General features: G+C 37.2%; 1 protein-coding gene across 6 annotated transcripts in view; it reads left to right on the top strand.

Moving 5' to 3' along the window:
- The first annotated feature begins 5775 nt into the window (after positions 1-5775).
- LOC109039881 (RYamide receptor) overlaps positions 5776-21981 on the top strand; it is a 34473-nt gene continuing 18267 nt past the window's right edge. For 2 of the 6 annotated variants that reach the window (XM_019055592.2, XM_019055590.2), the window contains exons 1-6: positions 5777-6247; positions 7528-7804; positions 12288-12490; positions 14751-14840; positions 17839-17952; positions 20772-20921. In XM_019055592.2, coding sequence (XP_018911137.2) covers positions 12297-12490; positions 14751-14840; positions 17839-17952; positions 20772-20921 — 548 coding nt within the window. In that variant the 5' untranslated portion in view covers positions 5777-6247; positions 7528-7804; positions 12288-12296. Of the gene's footprint in view, positions 6248-7527; positions 7805-12287; positions 12491-14680; positions 14841-17838; positions 17953-20771; positions 20922-21981 lie in introns of those variants that run through there. The other 4 variants (XM_072300955.1, XM_072300956.1, XM_019055591.2 and 1 more) reach the window with 4 other exon arrangements.

Below are 21981 nucleotides of genomic sequence, written 5' to 3'. Positions count from 1 at the left end.
TCGAATCAATTCGCTTGATTCTGCTTATATATGCATATTTTAAATCAGCGCGCCCCATTCTTAGGCTTTTTTTGAAAAAACCAAGTAACGTAGACTCTTGGTATTCACTGCACATAAACTAATGAGCCCCAGAATGAGAAACAACTTTAAATCATAATTATTGATGGATAAATAAACTTTTTACACGCTTTGGAAAATCTCAGAAGTTCGCGGTAGTCACTTTTCGGTAAGGAACTAAGGGACTCGGTTATTGTATCGAGCAGGGTTCGAAACGATCGCAAAGGCGGTATACTACGTATACGCGCCAAAAAAAAAAAAAAGATGTATGGGAAAAATGGGTTGTGAGGTCATGATAGGCTCGACGTGATTTCCCTTAAAAAAAAAAAAAAAAAAAATTTTGGATTTGCCATGGGCATGTCACAAGAGCGTCGTGGACAAGGTTCATGCGCTAAAGTGCACCAGCACCAATCTCCTCGTCGTTGCACATCTGAGTCATCACCGCTGACGTCACTGGCATTCATTCTTACGGCCCTTAACTAACGAGCAGAATTCTTCTTCCCCACCTGCCTCTGATTTCTTTTAAAATACTTATAAATAGTAAATAAATACGTCCAAATATGTGACAAAGTGCATTCAATTGGGTCAGGCAGTCAGCTGTCTTAGATTACGAAAGTCTCAAGATAATATTTTTGGCAATTTCTGCCATTTTGGATTTTTGAATTTCAAAACTTTGAGTTGAAATTCAAGTTTCTCGTGAAAAAATACCTCCTGACACCATGACGGTAACAGTCAAGTTTCATACGTTAGTGCGCGTCATTACGTTAGTGTAATTACATTTGATACCGTGCAATACTTTCGTGGTGGAATAGTTGCATTGGCGCCTACAAACCTAACAGGGATACTCGTACTGCATGCATTGCGCCATGAGTGCAGTATCCCTGTTAGGTTTGTAGGTGCCAATGCAACTATTCCACCACGAAAGTATTGCACAGTATCCAATGTAATTGAAGGCGCATTAACGTATGAAAATTGACTATTACCGTCAACCGCTGTTTGCCAAGTGGTAACTTCACGCCGAGTCAAACATTTTACAGGGTTCAAATTTTCAAAAAAGATACTCATGGTATAATAACCGTGTTTTAGCGCACTTTTTCGATGGCTCCTGAGTTTTTTTTAAGGTCTAGAGAGATGATATTGATATAAGTCGAAATTCACGATTTTGCTCAGAAGAATGGCAACGTCGCAGCGTGTCAAAATTATCAGAAGGGGAGCATTGGGAGTATTTTAGCTGCTAATTTCACACTCTGGTTACAATTTAAGCATCTGTAACGTTAATTTATCGAGAGGGAAAAATCATCAAAAACAGTCAAAAATTCGCAATTTTCATGCGTGAAAATGGCAATCGGCTGTCGGGTCAAAAGCATTAAGGGGGTCCAAAACTTCACTAGGGTGTAGTTTATGAACTAACTTTTCCCTATGTTTAATTTGCAGACCCCTCCGACTTTATTTTTTGGGAGCGAAAAATTACCGAAAAACAGTAAAAATTCGCTATTTTTGCGGGGATAAATGGCACCTGCGCGTCGGGTTAATTTTGTCCGATTGACCCCAAATTTCATTTTACGTGTTTTTGAACATGCTGTAACCGATTTAGAGGGTTACGGCTATAAATTTCCGAAATTCATTTTTTGTGAGCCACCCTAATGTCGCTGAGAGACTGACTCAGGCATAACGGGCAGTGTTGATACAGTTGTTCCTCAAACAGCTCTTTTCCATAAGGGGAGGCGGACTTCCTACGCTAGCCCATGTTGATTGAACCGCGGTAAGCAGAAAGGAACCAAGCCACAATTAACTGTTGCTAAATTGAATCGGACAATTGATTTCTTACATGAAAACGATTGTGTGGATTTCCATGCAAATTTCGGTAAATTCTGTGCACTCTATTAGGTAAATTCCTCAAAATTTTCAAAGGAATCCTCCCCGACGCTCTCTTCTAAAATAAAAGTGTCCAGTTAAATTTTGCAGTAGTTGATGTGGCTTGGTTCCTTTCTGCTAAACGTGGTCCAATTTATCCAATTTCAATTTTCTTTTTCTTAGAGTCTGCTGGGTTTTTTTTCATACGGTTTTTTTTTTTTTTTTTTTGGAATCCTAACACATTCAGGATGAATTTAACATTTCTAATATTTTGAAAATTTAAATCTTTGTGAATTTTCTCAGTTTGGTAGTAGTAATTGATCGTAACTTGAGTTCAGTAATTTTCGTTACTCAAACCGTCTTCTTTTTAAAATTTTGAAGAGAATTTATGTATCAAAATGCTTCAAGTAATACCTAAACCAGTGATCCATTGCTAAACTCACCGATGAATCCGCCGATGGATGGTTATAGGACAATTCGTCTACGATTTTTCGTTCGCACACCTGTTTTTTCTGGTATTTTATGTCCACACGTTTTTTCGGCAGGGGAGTTTTGGTTCTCTTACCAATCGAGACCCAAATTTAATTGGTCCGCATGTAAATACCAACATCAATTGCTCATGACGTTTGTGGGTGAAAATGTATAACCTCCTGGAAGAGTGAGGGTTTCCTTGTTGTTTTTGTTTGTTTGGTACAACCAAAAAAAGATATAATTGACATTTTTTGTAATAATGGAGGAGCTTCAACTCCATGAGGGAAAATTCATTTAAACTCTCTACACCTCTTTGGTGCAACAGGACTTAATTATCTTTCAAGAAATTCCTATCTTATCATACCTGAACCGGATAAAACTTTTGATTTGCCCCTCTTAGATTTTTCCTGTGTACTATAACTTCGCGCCGGTTTTCCGCGGTGCTTCGAGCTACTATTTCGCCACGGAGGTGTTAAACAGTATGATACGAAATTGAAAGCACTCCAACATATTATGATTGATGGCATCTATCAAAAGCACGAAGTTCCTCCTCAATTTAAATCATGTTACAACGACATAAGGAGAGGGGTAGTCGAAAAACTTACTGAGTCCTATTATCTATTCGATAAAGTTTCGCATGATTTTTGAACTTCATCAGAGGAGAAAGTGACATGATTCTAGCAGAAATATGCTCAAATTTACCGCCGAGAGGATTTCCTTATGAATCAACAAAGAAAATAATACCTTTTTAAACAAGAAAAGATGTCTAAACAAAAAGAAAAGTCACCTATATCAAGCATAAACCCACTTTTATTCGGCTATTTTATTCTTGATTCAAAATAAAATCTTCTTGGCGGCATACCCAAGAATATTTCTGCCTAAATCAAATTACTTTTTCCTCTAATGGAATTCAAATATTATGCTAAACATTATTAAATATGAATGTTAGGACTTAGTGAGTTTTTGGACTACCGCTTTGTTTTTTTGCCGTAGTATCTTGATTTATTTTGTCACGAAAGCTCCGTACACTTAAAGAATGCCTGTCATTCTTAATATGTTCGAGCGCCTTCAATTTTGTATGATACTGTGCAACACCTCTGTTGCGAAATAGTTGCTTGAAGCGCCGTGGGCAATGAGCGCGACACGCGCACTAGCGCCTACAAACCTAACAGGGACACTTCACGCATTGCGCAATGCGTGAAGTATCCCTGTTAGGTTTGTAGGCGCTAGTGCGCGTGTCGCGCTGGCAGCACTCCGCGGCGCCGCGCCGTTCAGCTCTGTGTTTGGCTCTAATATTTAAACTCGCGGAGTCAGTGTTTTTCAACTCATGATTTTGAAATTTTTGCACACTCTGCATTGATTATTCTCATATGTATATATTGATGGGAAAAAATATGTGTTAAAAGGAAATGTAATGTGTGTTTTGTAAATACCAAGACCAAGGTAGTTTCATGTCAAATTTAATGATCTTCAAAGCCTGTTATTTTTCTTTTATTTATATTTTGTGCTTTTATGTGCTGCAGCGTCATGTATGCGCAATCAAACGCTCAAAATTGGACGTATTTAACTCTAGAGGATCAATGCACAAATGGATTAAAACCAAAGATTGCCTGCTTCTTTGTTTTATTTCCTCTTTTATTCATTTTTGTATAGTTCTTTTCAAACCGCTTACCGCTCATTGAGATTAACCTCGATGTTATCGCTTCGAAAAGGTTTTACAGATATTTGCCACAATGACAATTTAAAAATATGAATCAAAAGAATAAAGAAACATTCCATTTAAAAAATGAGATACCATTAAAACACCTCCTTCTCTCTCAATTTTCTCATTTCGATATCTTCAATATAATTTTATATACGGACTAAGATATAACGCTTGGACCAAGTCGCTGTTGCTTATTTTACATGTAAACGTAAACTACTCGACAAAACAGGTTCGCGGTCAAAAAATCGCTGACGAAATGTCCTGAAACTCGATGGATTGGACAGATTTGGCTTAATTAAGTCTGAATTATATTTAATGGAAGAGGGTCCGTCTTTACTTACGCGCATACTCTTTGGAGTGATTTTTAACCAGTGAAGCATAACAACTGCATGGTGCGTTCCTTTTAAGACTACCGCGACGACGCGACGGCCAGGAAAATCCTAGCGCCTCCAATTTAGACGTATGCAACATAAACGTCCAGTGAGTACGAGTAATTGTATGCATCCGTTGTTGAAGGCGCTTGTGTTTGTTACATTACCTGGCTTTACGGTGAGCGGGTGTTTCTCTCTTGTTGTTTTGGAACAAGGTTAAATGGGCCACGTTAAGCAGAACGGAACTAGGCTACATCAACTATTGCTAAATTTAATCGGGCAATTTAATTTTTTGGAGCGAAAGTTTGTGCAAATTCCTTTGAAAATTTTAAAGAATTGGCTTCGTACTATGGAAAAAAGTCATAGACACTAAAATTTGCAGAACTATTTTTCTGTGTAAAATTAAAATTCCCATTCACTTATTTGACAACTGCTGATGTGGCTTGGTACCTTTCCTTTAAACGCGGTCCAATAAATTTGTCCAGTTTCAATTTTTTTTCTTCAGAGTCAACTGGGTCATTTTTCATCCGGTTTGTTCTGTTGAATACCTAACACCTCTAGGATGAATTTAACACGAGGGTCTTTCACAATTTTTCAAACTCATAAGCTTAATGATTTTTTTTTCAATTTGGTAATAATTTTTCTCAAAAGTATTGACTTTAAAGAGTCCTCAAAATTTAAAAACTCAATTTTTCAAAAAGAGCCTGTGTTAAAATGCGCGGAAGAGTACAATGAATCGAATGCGACCGCGGTGCGAATGTCTTGCTTTCATAGAATGACATGCTTTTAAAAACAACACATCGACGGTGTCATCTCTCATCACATAATGTCAATCACATAACTCGGTTTGCGGCGTCGCAGACTTCCTGTCATACTTTATTTTTTAAACAGTTAACTACTCAACGGCAATTCTTTAAAACTACCGTGATTTTTCTTCTCTGTGCGAAGAAAATTCTGCAAAAACTTCAAGGAATGATGTCAATTTGTTTTCTCTTAAAAAAAGACATAGAGCCGGAGATTTTCAGACACCGCAAATGAGATGTGTGAATGCGGACTTATGCCGTCGACATGTTTTTGTTATGTGTTGTATTTAAAATCATCAGAACGATTTCAAAAAGGCATTTGAATGATTACTGACGATTTTTTTAAAAACGGATGTTTCTGCTCGGACGATTTTTTCTCAGTGCTTATGCAGTGTTCCTCCTGAATAGGGCAGGAGGCCAGGACGCTCCCTTTAATCTGGAGTAGCGATAGCAGTGGTTTTGAGGCCGCAAGCTCGTATTTTCACCCACCCTTAGTCGCGCACCCCTAGATCCACGGCGGTGGCGAGATGCGTCCCTCAGTTTCTCGTGCGTCCTCCCGCGGCTCGGTCGCGCAGAGCATCTCGCGCGTTTTACTCGCTGCGATCTATTCTCGCGATTCACTCGCGCAAATGTCGGGTCATACCTCCCTGGAATCACATTTGAGGCCGACAATAGCTCAACGTGAGATCGATCGATCGAATCAGAAGGGAGGATGAAACAGTGCTTAGTGACAGAAAATCGGAAGCAAATCGCCTTCTTTTCGTGAGATATGCAACACGCATTCCTAGGTGTATCTAAAATTGTATTTACATGACGGAGCGACCACTAGCAATGACTATGCCGTTTTTTCCATTCAGTATTGAAAATCCCTCTACAAACGCCAATCCATATCACTTAGTGTACTCATATTTCCTTACTTAACTTAAAATCATTACTTTTTACTGGAGGGTAGAGCTATTTGGTGGTACTTTTTGATCGTTTGAAAGGTAATTTTACTGCCCCCTCTTTCAAATAAAATAGATTAGATTCTCGACATTTTGGAAAATTTTCATGCTTTTATTTCCCTCCTTCCCTCAACTTTTCATCGAAAGGGTTCCTAGATGTAGTAGCATTCGTCTGCACCAATTTTAAATGAGATTTTTGGATACAAGCTTATTTGATAGCCGAAACTTCTTTCAAATTGTCGAACCATTTTTATTTTCCTTCCTATGAACAAAAGACTTTTATAAAAACCAAAAATATAAATTAAAAAATTAAACACTAAAAGTGGCCCGAAACTGTATGTAACAAGGTGGAGAAATGGTGCTGGGTCCACACCATTTCGCGGGGAAACAAAGCCAAGAAATATCAAAAATTAAAATTAGAGTCAAAAATAAATTTTTAATTTTTGGTATTTCTTGGCTTTGTTTCCCCGCGAAATGGTGTGGACCCAGCACCATTTCTCCACCTTGTTACAAAAATATAAAAGTTGTTTGAAGATCATCCATCATACTTCAAAACAAATGTGTACCAGGGGTCACATGAAAAAATGATTGTAGTGAGAATTGTCGATCTGTTGCGAAAATCCATTTTCTCCACATGACATTTCTTCTCCCCGTATTTTCAATGCCATCGATTAGTAATAATTGGACGTATTTCTATCAAACGGAACCATGTGCATTTAGACATGAGCCCTGAGACCCATAATAATATATGTATAACATGACTGACATCATGATGCACATGGTTCCGTTGGAAAGAAATACGTTCAATTGAGCCCAAGAATGTACTATTGATGATGGTTAAAAATGTGTGTCCAATTATGTCAACGCCACTGCAGCCGTGTGAAAGTAAACTTGATAATTACAAGAAAAATCTCATCCCTGACAATTCATAAAACCTCACATATATTTCTGTGACATTTACAGAAATTAAGTTTATCCTCCTCTGAGGAACTGGACTGTAAGCGAAAATTTTAAAAAATCATAACAATGATGGGTTTTTCAACCCTTGCCATCATAATTTTCAATTTTTACCACAATTTTTATTTGTGTCTTTAAATCCACCTCTTTTTCGATTTTGTAGCCCCAAAAAGGCAAGAAAATTGTAACAACCCTCTCAATCGACTTTTTAAAAGACCCAAACCTTAAGATAAAAATAAAATAAATGTAGACAGCTAATAAAAAATAATACGGAAAGGTAAGGGCGAACATCGCGTCGATTCTTTCTTGTCGAGGCACTGAAATCCTAATGAATTTTAATGATGCTTAAAACGTTTTCTTCACAGATTATCGCGAGGGTAAACCAACCGCTTCGCGCGTTATGACGAGTTTGGAAGAGCAGTCATTAATTTTTCAGTGGAATTGTATTTTCGTGGATTGATTTGAAAAATTCCACGGCAATGTGTCATTTATCCATAATCTAGTGCTTGATGGTTAAAATCAAATTCGTCTGTGATAATATAGTGATAGTGTGTGAAGTGCCAAATGGATATACAAATAAATTGCCTGCGGAAGGAATTTGGAATGACAGTCACGCTATGACCAAGTCAACAAAAACACAAAGTAAGAAATCTTTTTTCTTTTTTCTTTGTGCCATTTACAATGTGAGCAATGGGTATGTACATCACGGTATGCACATTAAATTGTGTACATTATGGGAATGTCGATTCCAAAACTGAGCGTACCTCTATTACTTTGAACTACATTTTATTTGTAAGGGTCTAAGATGTTAACCTGCTCAATAACCCCGTCAACCTGGATAAGTGAAATGCAATTTCGCTCTCAAGAATTATAGTTGATTTCTCTTCGCGAATCGCTTGTCAGGATGCTAAATTTTGTAAAATCTCTCTTTCAATTGAGGTGAGGTAGGTTTAAAAAAATTAACAGGTTGGAAAAAGGCAAGACTATACAACAATTTGAGGGAAAATAAAACGAATAAGCCACAACCCTACAAATATTTAAACTATTACAAAAACCTCATATGCTTGCGATCTTTCATGAGTTATACCTATCCTGGGTGTAATAAAGTTAAAAAAATTCACAACACAATAGATGCAAACGAAATAATTCAGTATATCGACGGTGTAAGTCGGCAATCACATAACTCGTTTGCGGTGTCTGAAAATCTCCGCCTCTATGTTAATTTTTTAAAGGAGAACAAATTGACATCATTCCTTGAAGTTTATGCAGAATATTCTTCGCACAGAGAAGAAAAATCACGGCAGTTTGAAAGAATTGCCGTTGAGCAGTTTTCCGTTTAAAAAATAAAGTATGACAAGAAGTCTGCGACGTCGCAAACCGAGTTATGTGATTGCCGACTTACACCGTCGATATCTGATGCGATAGAATTTATCTATTAATATGGTCAAGAAATTAAATAAAATCACCAAGAAATCAAAGAAGTGTAACAAACATTAAAGTAAGGAAATGGCATAACGGAACGAAGCACAACTACTTTCTTTATTTTATGGCTTAGCCAATCTTTTGGATTTCTACTTAATACATTTTCTTGTGTTAATAAAGCAGAATTGAGCATGGACACTTGAATTTCTAATATGAGCTTTTTTTACTATCTTATATATTATTGTTCAGTTACATTCCATCTGAAATTCTTGATGTGTTTGATGATTCCCTCTTCTCCGTCTTGATGTAAGAACAGATTGCGAAATTGTTACATGCTTAGGTTAAGCTACATCTCTCTGAGGAGATGTAGTTGTTAACGACTAAGCAAAAGTGCCCATGGATGCACTATAGAAAACTAGGGAATGGACCTGGACCCCCAGTCCAATCCCCAGAGCGGGCTTCAGGCTTTTAAAGGCCCACTTCGCGGGCCGCCGTAAGTTAATTTAAATAGAACGAGCTCATCCAGGGACTGTTTCCAAAAAGATCGAAATCTAATACAGTGGTCTCGAAGCAAAACAAAATTGACAAACGATAAACCCACAAACCGAGTTTGGGGGGTGAGTCTATGGTCGTGTGGATTAAAATTGCGAAAAATCAAAAATACAAAAGACCTAATTTGAAATATTCGCGATTTGAAATTTTGCAAGTTCATGCCACGTTTTTCTATGATTAGATCGCTTGTTATTTATTTGTCCATTAATCGGTGTTAGATCGGTTCATTCGTTTTTTTTTCGTTGATTCAGTCGATGAATACATACCCTTCGTTCACGCAACTTCTTTCATTTTTTTTTTTAACCGAACCATTCGCTTTTGTGCGTCTGCAGCAATTGTTGTTACCAAATATGTTGTGCGTGTGATTTAGCGCATTAATATCGCTCTCTGAAGGGTTCTTTGTGCACAAGTAACGCAATCTGTCGGGAAACGATCGAAAGTAGGATAATCGATTCGTTCCAATCTCAATTATGTTGTTCTCCAACAGTGGTGCTCTCTTTCGCCATTAAAACGCCTTCGAAGAGTCAGTAGTGTAATAAGTGAATCCACTCACGCAAACATATTGTAACAACAATTGTGTGGTCGCAGTGAAGGCGAATTGAAACGACCGTATAAAACACGTTGAAACCATGATTCGTTGATCTTTTATTCGACGCATTTCTGACAAAACAAAACTTGTGCGCAAGTGGGGAAACATTGGGGTGTGCTCGTTAGTGCTCGGGCATATGATTGAATGGGACATATTGTTCGCCAGTGGGCAAAGCTGTCGTCGCGGCTCTCGTAGTGGGGCTTAATATGCGCCTGCTCACAACGCTTAGACAAATGTCATGGCTTATTACCATCTTTACATAGTTCGTTTGACGAATTTGCATTCGCTTTCCAATTCAACAACAGAATTAAGAGCCAACTGAATGCGGCACCCATGAGCCATGCTTCAATAACCCTGTGCTCAGTTGAACTGGGGCTTTGGAATGTTTCGGGGAGAGGTTCTTAGACTTAAAGGCAAATGATTCGGTTTTTTAGCGTATGAGAGTGGTGCTTTTCGAACCCCACTTTTAATTGAGATGTTCGTTTTTTAATGCCACTAATGAATTTACCGCATCAAATTATGGTTGCATTCCAATTTTCATAAGATTCGGCGCATTACCCTTGCCAAAATGGCAACAAATGGCACAAATGGCACATGGCTTTTGGGATAAACCATTTGGACGTTATTCTCTCCAAAACGGAATATGTGGCGATAAGACATGCGCCCTGAGACATAAGAATGTATGATACAGGGTCGTTCTAATACAACTAGTTCGTTTTTGCTAGAAATACGATCATCATCTCTCAGAACTTTAGGGAACGGTGGGACTTGTGGAATGTAGCCGCATTAAAAAGCAATTTTGGAAACATTTCACAAGATTAAAAAGTCTAATTTTACCTATATTGTATCACGCTTCTTCAGTATGGCGGCATGTTTTATTTATGACACATTTTTTTTACAGTATAAATGCTATATCAACATTCAATTTTTTCCGTGTACGCAGGAAATACTTTGAAAGAATTGAAAATACCTCTCCAAGAAATTGACTTTTTTACCTACCTAATCTTTTGACCTAGTGCCAAGGAATCATACGAAATGAAAAATTCAAAATATTGACAATTTCCGTGAAATATTTCATAAAATTTCACATAGTTGTCAAAAATATGAAACATAATTCCAGGGGCTCGGCATGCAACATGCACTAAAAATAAGCAAAACCTCGTTGCCCTCCATTTAATTTTGCATTTATTTCGAAAAATATTTTTCAATATTTTTTTGAAATTTCATTAAATATTCCCCATGAAGTGTAAAGATATAATTTCACATGAAATTTAAAGATATAATTTCACATGAATTTAATATATTATTTTTCATGAAAAATTACAACCCTGCCTAGTATGCGATTTGGGACTTACAAGGAGCGGTAGCGACCCCGTCAAGCCTAGAGGGATCCTCCTCCGAGAGCAAGGAGCAGCGACTGTTTATTTACACGAAACGTCTCAGCAATGGCTTTTTTTAGATCTTTGGCACAGCCTCACCCAAGTAGCAGTGATCGCGAGAAATAGCGATTTTAACGGTGTTATCGATTTTATCGCGATTATATTGCTGGCAATATATCGAGATATTATCACATTAAAAATCGCGATATATGGCGATTAAATCGCTACTCATCGCAATTTTTGGTTCGATAGAATCGTGATCGATTTTCGTCGATAGAATCGCCATTTATCGCGATTTTATTTCGAAAATATCTCATTAAATTGTCGGGCGATGAAAACGCGATTTTATCGCGATAGGATCGAGGATAATCGATCAGATTTTGATTATCAACGATATAGAAACTATAGATTGGTGGCGGTCTACGAAAAAACGTAACACACATGGAGCGGTCTTTCGATAGGCGGGCGGGGAGTGGAAATGGCCGAATGCTATCTTCGTCATAACCTCAAATACATGGAATCTTACAGGAGTTTTTAGAATAAATAATTTAGCGTTGAAATTTTCATCGGAAAGGCAAAGTTCGATATCTGGACACAGATTTTCAAATAGTTGGTTCTAAACTTGATGTAAGTTCGTATTCAGCAACAGTCCCATAAGAAGCCATAGAAACCGACTATCTTCGTCCTAGCCTAATTGTTGCTCCTGGCGTGTTACGAATTTCATTGTTGGCGTGGCATAGGATCCCCCTATCTATAATTTCCAGATCGTTGTTGATTATCCTGGCGATTTTATCGCCAATAAAATGGGTATTTGGAGTGTAGCCGAGTGCTAGAAGTAATGTAAAATTTTCTTTAAAAACTTACTTTTTATTAACAAACTTTGACGGAAGCTTTTCGAAGCAAACGTTTCATCGTCAGGGTCACAAAATCGATATCACAAATGCCATAATTTAAGAACGTTTTACAATATTTCTAGCACTCGGCTACACTCCAAATACCAATATATTCAGTGTTACTAACTTTTAGACGTTGTATTACAATGTTCGCTGATCTTGATGGCCGATAAAATGGCAATATATAGCGATTTTTGCAATGCGAAATGCTACTTGGGCAGTTGATCTGCAAGAAGTTGCGAAAGTTTATTCATATCCTCTTGTGCGTGGGTGTGTGTGTGTGTGTTCAGGTGGATAAGATGAACATCTCGGAGCTCGGGCTGTATTTGTGGAACGGCTCATCGAACGGGAGCGCGGCGGACGGATATTTGCCGAGCCTCGAAGTTCTCGAGCCCGAGTTCCAAGTAGCGCTCATCCTCATCTACTCGCTCACGGCGACGCTCAGCCTTACCGGCAACTTGACTGTGATCATGATCTTGGGCTTCGGCAAAAGGTAAGAGCCCTCAAAACCTCTCCTCGCGAGAAGATGAAACCCTTGCACCCAACAAAGTACGATTAAATCAATACTCAATTCCATCCCTTACTCCTCCAAGAATTCTAAATAGACTCGAGCTTTTGTGAGGATGCAAGAATACGCACTGAATTTGGACCGCGTCAAGCGGAATGGAGCCAAGCCACATTAGCTATTGCCAAATTTAATTGGGCAATTTCATTTTTTCCATGAAAACGCTTGTGAATATTTTTCTTTGCAAATTTCAGTAAATTTCATGCATAGTGCCAAGCAAATTCCTTGATTTTTTTAAAAAAAAAAAAAAACTAAAAAAAAAAAAATTGTAAAATGGTGGTTTCACGATAATTGGAATAGTTTTGTCGCCGAACCAGACAACACATTATTTGGTCATATTTTTAGTAGTAATGATAATCACTCGATTTTTTTGCATTCATCTACACAAGGTTACGTGATATAACGCTTTGTAAAGATTTATCGCTCTACTTTTTAATTTTAATCTATAAATGGGCGAAAAAGAGCTGTCTGTCACGCAGACTTTTTATGGCGTAACAGACAGCACATTTTCGGAATTTACATAATATTAGTTGAGAAGTAGAGCAATAAATAATTAGAATGAGTTATAATACGTAACCCTGTGTAGATTAATGCAAAAAAATCGAGTGACTATCATTACTACTAAAAATATGACCGAAAAATGTGTTGTCTGTTACAGTGACAAAAGTATAGTGAAACCACCCAAAAAATCAAATTATTCAGTTAAATTTGGAAATATCTGATGTGGCTTGGTTCTTTTCTGCTAGTCGCTGTCCATGCAATTGTATTACATTATTTCTGGGCGCGAAAAATTGGACCATGGACGACTTCATCCAAATCAGCCGAACTATAAAGTTCATGTTGTTTAGTTTCTTTCGTAGTTTACTTATACCACAAAGTCGACTCCAAGGGAATGTATTAAAAATTGGACCACATTTTGCAATAGGAAACACTATTTCTAGCTCATTTTAGAAACAACATATAAAAATCAATGGTTTCCGTATGCAGGAAGGTGCTTTTATGGAAGAGCCAGAGATTTTGGCTCCTTATTGCAAAATGTAGTCAATTGTTTTTTAAGGCGCTCCGATCCTTCGGGAGGTCCACAGAGGTTTACATTGTAACTAAGGGAGGTTAAAAGAAGCCCTAATCGTAGCATCACAAAGAGGATACTTTTTATGAAAGTCGAGTATAATTCATAAGTTTAACTTTAAAAATTGATCCTCACAATGGATTTAAATGCCCTACCGCTGCAGAAAATATGCAGAACAAAATGATTGACTCTATGATTTTGACACTTTCCAAGTAGGTGGAGACTTACGTTATATTTTGTAGAATCTGAAACATGCTTTCTATCCTATCTGTTATTTTTTGTCGAGGAAAATCATGGTAATCCCTTGCAATGATCAATTTCAAAAATCAAACTGATGAATTTTACTTTTCTATGATGCTGCGTAAAGGGCCTTCTTAAAACTCCTTAAATTTGAGTGAAAGCCATACGGGCCTTTCCGAAGGGAAGGATCTGTATTCGAAACAAGTGTGGGTAGGATCTTGATGAGCCTAACCGGTAAAGTGACTGCGTGAGCATGATCTTGGATCGACTGCGACAAAAGGAATGCGCCTTGAAGGATGACAATTCTTGAAACCTGGCAACAGTGTTTTTCCTCCATTTAAATGCATGTAAAATAATTGATTCTTGGCGAGGCAGCTTGCCTTACCTTAATTGATACATTTATTGGGCTTAAATGGGGTTATCGGAGAGAGCATTTACAGCCAAATTCTTAAAAGGTAGTTTTTTTTTTTAAAAAAATTTCACCGATCTGATATATGAACTGAATGATGCCACTGAAGTAGGCGAATACACTAAACTTGCAGTATTGGATAGTTGTCAAATATCAGTAAGTGCCCGTAAATTGGACTACCTTTTGCCATCAGGAACCACAATATGAGGATCAGTTTGGAAACTATGTATGTACTATTAGTTTCCCTATTTCTATAAGTGTTGTTTCGGATGAACCAGAAATTGTGGTTCCTAATTACGAAAGGAAGTCTAATTGACGTAATTTCCGACAGCAATAAGGCCACGTCATGAAGCGGCTAAATTCGACCCCTCGGTGAATTATCACATTCTTCTGACTCCAGGAGGAGCAAACCAAGACGAACAAAGGATTGTGCCCGATATCTTACTCATGAGAATTTCTGGCTGTTCCAGATCGTCAGGTGACCTGCGGTTGTTTCTCATCAATCTCGCAGTTTCTGATGTTACAATGGCTATATTTTCAATACCATTTACGTACACAATGTAAGTTTGACATTTTATGTTCATATTATTTAAACATTTTCAGCGATGTCACTGATTTATCTCATACCTATAAGATTACAAATTGAAGTTCATACTTTCCTCATGGAATGACCTCGGTTGATCACGTATTTTCTCACAATGCATATATATAACTGATGAAGGTGATTTTAAAAATGGACCCATATGAATAGGGTAAGAAATAAACAACCAAAGTTTGTGTCCCCTCATTGATATCATTATGCAAAGTAAGTTGCACGTGTTGAGCATTTCCAAAATGATTTTAGAAGAATCGAATGTTCGCATCCCAACGTTTGAATCCCAATGTTTTAATTAGAATCGCACTGATAACAAAAACAGTTCAAACGAAGGCAAAATTAGGCATTGCGAACAAAATTACCCCATTGGAAAATTACAAGAGCTCCTTGCAGAAAGACTCAGGTCCTCCTCATTTTGTACTTCATCTTTCACATGTTGTTGAAATGAGTTCGGTGTTTTGATGAATGCCCTTAGTCGTATTAAACACGCTGATTTTTAAGAAAATGGGAGCTTTGAGCTTTCGAATAGAGAATACATTCTAACTGGCGAATTAAACTTTGAAATATTTGATGAGCCTATTCTATTATATGTTAAATTTTAGTAATGAAAGAATTAGTTTTTAGGAGCTTTATTTCACAACCTGTCTACTGGTCTATCGGCTTATCTAATGAAGAGTATAGGCTATTTTCATCGATAAAATTAAAAAGCCTTTGTTTTTTTTTTTAGAATTGAGAAATTGAATTACTGCGGGCTTGAAAAGCGTTGATTTAACCATTCAACATTGTTTTAATAAAAATCACGCAGTGGATCAAGTTAATTGGACGTGAAAATTCAGATGAACTCTTCTTACGAAGGAGGAAAAAAAAAAGTTATCACTTTTTCTCTGTGCAAAAAGTCAAATCCGGCATTTTGTCAAATGCCTAGGCAAATAGTCAAATGTTCTTACTGAGATTGAATTTTTGATTTTTTACCTTAATTTTAGACAAAATAATTTGCTGCTCCTCCACGAGAGATTTTCTGTGAAAATATGCAGCATAAAATAGTATTTTAAACGATTTTAAGATCCTGAATGCACATTTCTCATGAAATTTTCAGCACGTCATAAAACATAGAATTTTTAAAATTTTAACATTTAAATGCACTAAAGGCACGTTAAAAGGAAGGAACAAGGAGAGTTCGCGGATTTAGTTATTCAGGATGAGAGTTATTCTTCCCAAGATTTTGAAAATCCGTGAAATCCTCGCCATAAATTTACAGGGTTATAGGACATTTTGTCAGCAATTTTTTGTCCGCGCACTTGTTTCTTTCAGTAATTTACGTCCACGCGTTTTTTCGGCGCGGAAGTTTTGGTCCACGTGCCAGTTGAGACCCAAAGTTAATTGGCCCACATGTAAATACAAACGACAATTGCTTACGACGCGCCGCACGGCGGGCGGGCGGCCAGTGCGAATTGGCGCCTACAAACCTAAGTGGATACTTCAAGCATTGTGCAATGCGTGAAGTATCCACTTAGGTTTGTAGGCGTCAGGGAGCCTCTCGCGCATGGCAGCACGTCGTTGCTCCGCTCTGTTAGGCTTTAATATCTATACTCGCGTAGTCAGCGTTTTTTAACTCATGATTTTGAAATGTTTGCACACTCTGCATTGATTATTCTCATTTAAATTGATGGGGAAAAAATATGTACTAATTAATCGAAGGAGAATAATAATATAATGTGTGTTTTTTTTAAATATTTGCGGTTCCGCGTCAAATTTAATGATTTCCAAAGCACTTTTATTTTTTCTTTTACATTTTGTGCTTTTATTGTGCTGCAACGAGGTGTACGCGCAACCAAACGCTCAAAATTTGACGTATTTGACTCTAAAAGATCGATGTACAAATGGGTTAAACTAAAGATTGCGTGTTTCTTGGTTTTTTTCCCTCTTTTATTCATTTTCGGAGTTGGTGTCGACACAACAGCGGCTTATTGAGATTAATGTCGCCTGGAAAAGGTTTTACAAATATTTTTCACGTTTTAAAAATATGAATGTTTTCAAATGAAGTAATAATTTCGTAAAGAAAAAATTAAAAAATAAAAAAAGTACCTATACACATAGAAGGTATATTGTACATCGAATATTTTAAGGATAGAAATATAAGCAAATATTCACCAATGACAATTTAAGAAGATGATTCAAAAGTAGAAAGTAATAACATGTCATTTAGAAAATGAGCAACTATAACAATACCTCCTTATCTCTCAATTTCTCATTTCCATATTGTCAATATAATTTTACATACCGACTAAAATATACCGCTTGGACCAAGTCACTGTTGCTTATTTTACGTGTGGGCGTAAACTTCTGGACAAAAAGGGTGCGCGGACAAAAAATCTTTGACAAAATGTCCTGAAACCATTTACAGAATTTCGTATACTGTCAAAATTTGACTACAGGCCTAGGCATTTGATAAAATGCCTGATTTGACTAATTGCCTTCAACATCTCTATAATGATAATGTGTCGTTTATTCTTTCAAAAAATTATTTTAATAATGGCTATCCTCTCATTTTCATTCTATAAATTTACGTAGAAAACTATTCCTATGACGAGAAACTTGGAAGTCAACTCCCGACTGAGATATTACGTAGTACTTGTAACACGAATCTAATGGTAGTTAAATGTAAGGACGACGCGTCATTCGTATTTTTAGCGTTTATTCAATGTAAACTGTATACACTTATATCTTGTTTTGGAGTTGATTTCCAGACTTTTCGTTGTACAATCCGTATTTCTTGGTAAATTTTGAAGAGGAATAATATTTTGCGTGGTGCTTCAATTCATACCATGTCCACAGGTTTATTTGCATTAGACGTGATAGGTGATGGAGGTTTATTTAAATTTTTATTGAGTCATAAAATAAAAGAGGAGAAAGAAATGATTCGGATTTGAATAACAAAGCAGGATTTTTTATCGATTTTTTAGGTTCCTTTTGGGCCGATGGGTTTTCACGCCATGGTTCTGCCCGATCGTCCTAGGTATGCAGCACGTATCGGTATTTGTGTCCGTGTATACTTTGACTGCCATCGGTATAGACAGGTATGCATAAAATCAAAGTAACTAGGAAGCATCAGAAGTTCGGTTGACACACACGAATGATTAATGAAAATGTAGAAATCAATGTAGAAATCAATGCGTAATCAACGTAGAAATTAAAAGAGGAAAACCTGGCCACTCTGAAAAACAATGTATCATAATCTTGACTTTACCCCTGGCTGATTTTGGTGCCAGCCAAAAATGAAATTGCACCAGCCAGAAGTGGAAAGGCACGAGTCAGAACCATGGTCGATCCGACCACACTCTCGGCTGCCATTTTATTTTACCTAATAAGATTCCGGGGAATTCATTCCGATTTTTAAAATTTCCGAGAAAAATTCCGACTCTTCAAAGGTTCCGGGAAAAAATTCAGAAGTGCGCCCGGATTTAGTTATGGTGATCGTCAAATTTGATATAAAAAAAGTATTAAATTTGTTTTTAAAAAAATCGGTCAAACTGACGAAAAACCTCGCAATTCTGAAAAAAATTCCCAAATGGCCGAAAATGCCAGGAATTCTGAAGATTCCGAAAAATTGCAAAAGATCCGAAATTTGGAATTAATTCAGAGGAATGGCAGCACTGATCAACCACCCGTACCTCTGGCTATTGCAGCTACTCTTATAGCTGGAGCCAAAATCGGCCAGAAGTATAGTTGGGATCGTTTGGGATTTGATTTTTTTTTTTTTTTTTTTTTTTTTTTACTGTGCTTTTGCAGTTGGACCGCACTAAGCAGAAAAAGGATCATACCACATCAGCTATTGCTAAATTTAATTGGGCAATTTATTTTTTTACATAAAAACGGTTGTGCGAACTTTTTTTGAAAATTTCTGTGAATTTTCCGCATAATACTCGCACGAAGCAAGTTCTTTGAAATTTTCAAAGAAATCCGCACAATTGTGCTCTTGTAAAAAATTAAATTGTCCAATTAAATTTGGCAAAAGCTGATCTGACTTGGTTCCTTTCTGCTAAATGCGGTCCAATTTTGCTTTACATCCAAAGATATACGTCGTCTACTTTACCTTACATCGTCTCAACCATAAGATAACACACGTGAAGTGGTGAGTAATAACGTATTACAATATGCATATAAGATATTGGCCTCACATAGGGTGAGACTACCTCCGTCACCAAGTTTGAAATAGTAAATAAGGGTTGCAGTAAAATATTTGACATTACGCCTCGCAAAGAGGATTGAAATTGAGTTGTGTGGAGGGGTGGGGGGTGGCCGGCAGGAGGAGCAGGATGTAATATACAGTAATCCTATCGTAAAGTGTCCCATAGTTATAATAAATAATGCAGCAGTAACCCACGGCATCTCATCTCGTATGATGCCACAAAAATTCAATTTATTTGTGGTTACTGTATTCAAAACTAAAGCATGGAGTGCTTAGCGATATGTAAATAGATCTGTCATTTAAACCTATGGAAAAGGACCGATAAACAGGGTGTTCGCGACGGCGAACACTTTAACAATCGATTTTTTACCATAACTTCAAATGGAGAAATATCGATCGCCGATCATTCACGCCTCGCCACCAATGAAAACCGTGTCCACTTCCCGTGGCATGGCTGATCTTCGATTTTGATGGAATGAAAGCTTCCTGCCCTGTCCCGACCTTAAAAGTGGTAAAGAATCAAACCAAGAAAACATAAGATATTACAGCTTAGAAGAAGCATTCGGCGCAAGGGACATCCAGAATTCCCTAATATTGATTTTCTGACATCGATTAAAAGTACGCAGAGAAAAAACGAGAAATTCGCCCTGCTAAAGCGAGCCCGGTTTCGAGGCCTAGAAAGGATATTTGCTGCAAACGCTCGTTAATGATGCAAATAAATTCGCGTTTTTGTAATTTTAGAACGGAAATACGCCGTTTGCTTATTCCTGAACGAAAAATGGGTCGAGCGAAATTAATTCAGAATTATTGCTTCGTAGTATCAGACTCAGACACTAGATTTTTGTCCTGGGGATCGCGTTGCAGAGCACCGGGAAGAGTTGATAAAGTAGTGGAATGCTCGCTGTTTATATTAATTATATATTTCCCTTCTCCGTGCTTTGTTTTGTTTGTTTCTTTTTGCTTTTTCACACTGAAATTCTTCCGAGTATTCACTCAACAGTACGCTGTAACCCTGAACAACGCATACTTTTCCGCATGTGTTTTTTAGAGTTAAAGCTAACATGAATAATTGAACCCCTTCTGGCAATACACACTTATCCGAATCGTTTAAAAAGGAAACAAGCTTAATCAAGAAAAAGTAGACAGAGTGTTTACACTGCTGAACGTGTGTTTAAAACAGTACGTGGATCAGTTTTTTTTCTTTTTATTAATTAGTTTATTTATCCAGAGTTTCATCCACATAAATTGAAAATGAGTTACTTTTTTTATCCAGAAAAAGTTTTTTTCTCTTTTGTAAAGAAAGATACTCAGCAAATTGCCGGTGTCCTTGTTTAATTGAAAAAAACTGAAGTTGAAGGAACTTCCCATAAACATGACTGAACATACCATAATACGTCATATTGATTATATTAAGGCTTGAACTTAAGACAATGGCATAGTCTGCAATAAAAAGTCATACGTAATGACATAAAGTTACATGCAACCTAAATATTCTTGGTTCATTATTATCAGTAGAAATTTCTCTTAGGTAACCGACATATATTATTATTCTGGTTGATGTTATGGTTGGTCCGGTTAGGTTTTTTTCAGTGATTCGTAGGGTGTCTAACACCAATGCTCGCAAAACCTGGTTGTTCACCCAATTTTTTTTTCTGTACAGTAAATAATGGCTTAATTTTAATTAGTTTAATAATTGTGGTTTTGCAGGTATAAAGCAATCGTAACTCCATTCAATCGGCGAATAAATAAAAACCAGAGCAAATATGTTATGGCGGGAATTTGGGTAGGCGCCTTTGCACTGTCCAGTGTCCAGCTTTATGTTTCCTCCGCCAGGGAGTTCGTATTTTACAATGGCGAGTGAGTATCTTCAAATATAATTGCAGCTCTTAAGATTGATCTAAGAGAACACGTGGATTAACTACCGGGCTTCATCGCATTTATGCAGCGGACCTTGTCCTACCGACTGAATTCAAAACAGATTTTTTTTTTTTCACCTAAAATCCAAAACGGGACAATTTTTGTGTGAAAAAGTAACAATAGTTTCAGTTTTTGGATTTATGTCAAGCCACCGAAAAGGGACCCAAGTCCACCAAGGCAAAATTTTCCACATGGCTGTTCTATTATACGGGGTAGAAAGAAAAATGAACCTTGCATATTTCAATAGATGACTCTCTTTCTGGTGTCTGAAAATTATGTGCGATTAAGGTAATTCTTGAGTCAAGAGATGGATTAAAATCGCATTATAAGTAGCAGTAAATGCACGCTGGGATGAATCTCGAGACCTATGAAAGCATGTGTTAACCATAGGTCATATAGAAATGCACTTACTGCTCTATTCGCTATCACGGCAGTATAGACGGTCACACGTTTATTACCATAGGTTTAATGATGGAAAGCCAGAGTTGCCAAATTTCTGGATTCGCCTCTGGCCCTTGCGCCAGATGGGCGACAGATAGGGAACTCGGCCAATTGGCGGCGCGGCGCACAGTGGATCGAGTCAATAGGAGAGGTCGGCCATTTGGATACTTTAAACGCATATAACTCCGTTTAAACGAACTTTGAGGTCCTATAAGTGGTTCCATTGGAATTTTCTACCGGAGACACCCCTCAAAATTTAAAATGTAAAAAATTAAACATCAAAAGCAGCTTTAGCCAAACAGTTTATGCCCAACCTCTCTAATAGAGAATTTGCAGGTGTCTGAAATTTGATGAATTTCGTGTGTCAGTGAAAATTACAGATTGGACTGAACACGAGGATACCCTTGATTCACGAATTGAACAATTATTTAACAGATATGACAAAATGATCTAATCTGCTAAAATACATGTGTTTAAATGGGAAATGCCGCCAGATGACGTCACTAGGCGGTCCATTTTCTTACATTGAAATAGATTTTTATACTGTTTCTCATATCAG

This window comes from Bemisia tabaci, chromosome 5 (genome assembly GCF_918797505.1).
Source record: "Bemisia tabaci chromosome 5, PGI_BMITA_v3".
Lineage (NCBI taxonomy): Eukaryota > Metazoa > Arthropoda > Insecta > Hemiptera > Aleyrodidae > Bemisia > Bemisia tabaci.
The sequence above is the reverse complement of the archived record's forward strand: the minus strand, read 5'-3'. Positions and strand labels throughout refer to the sequence as shown.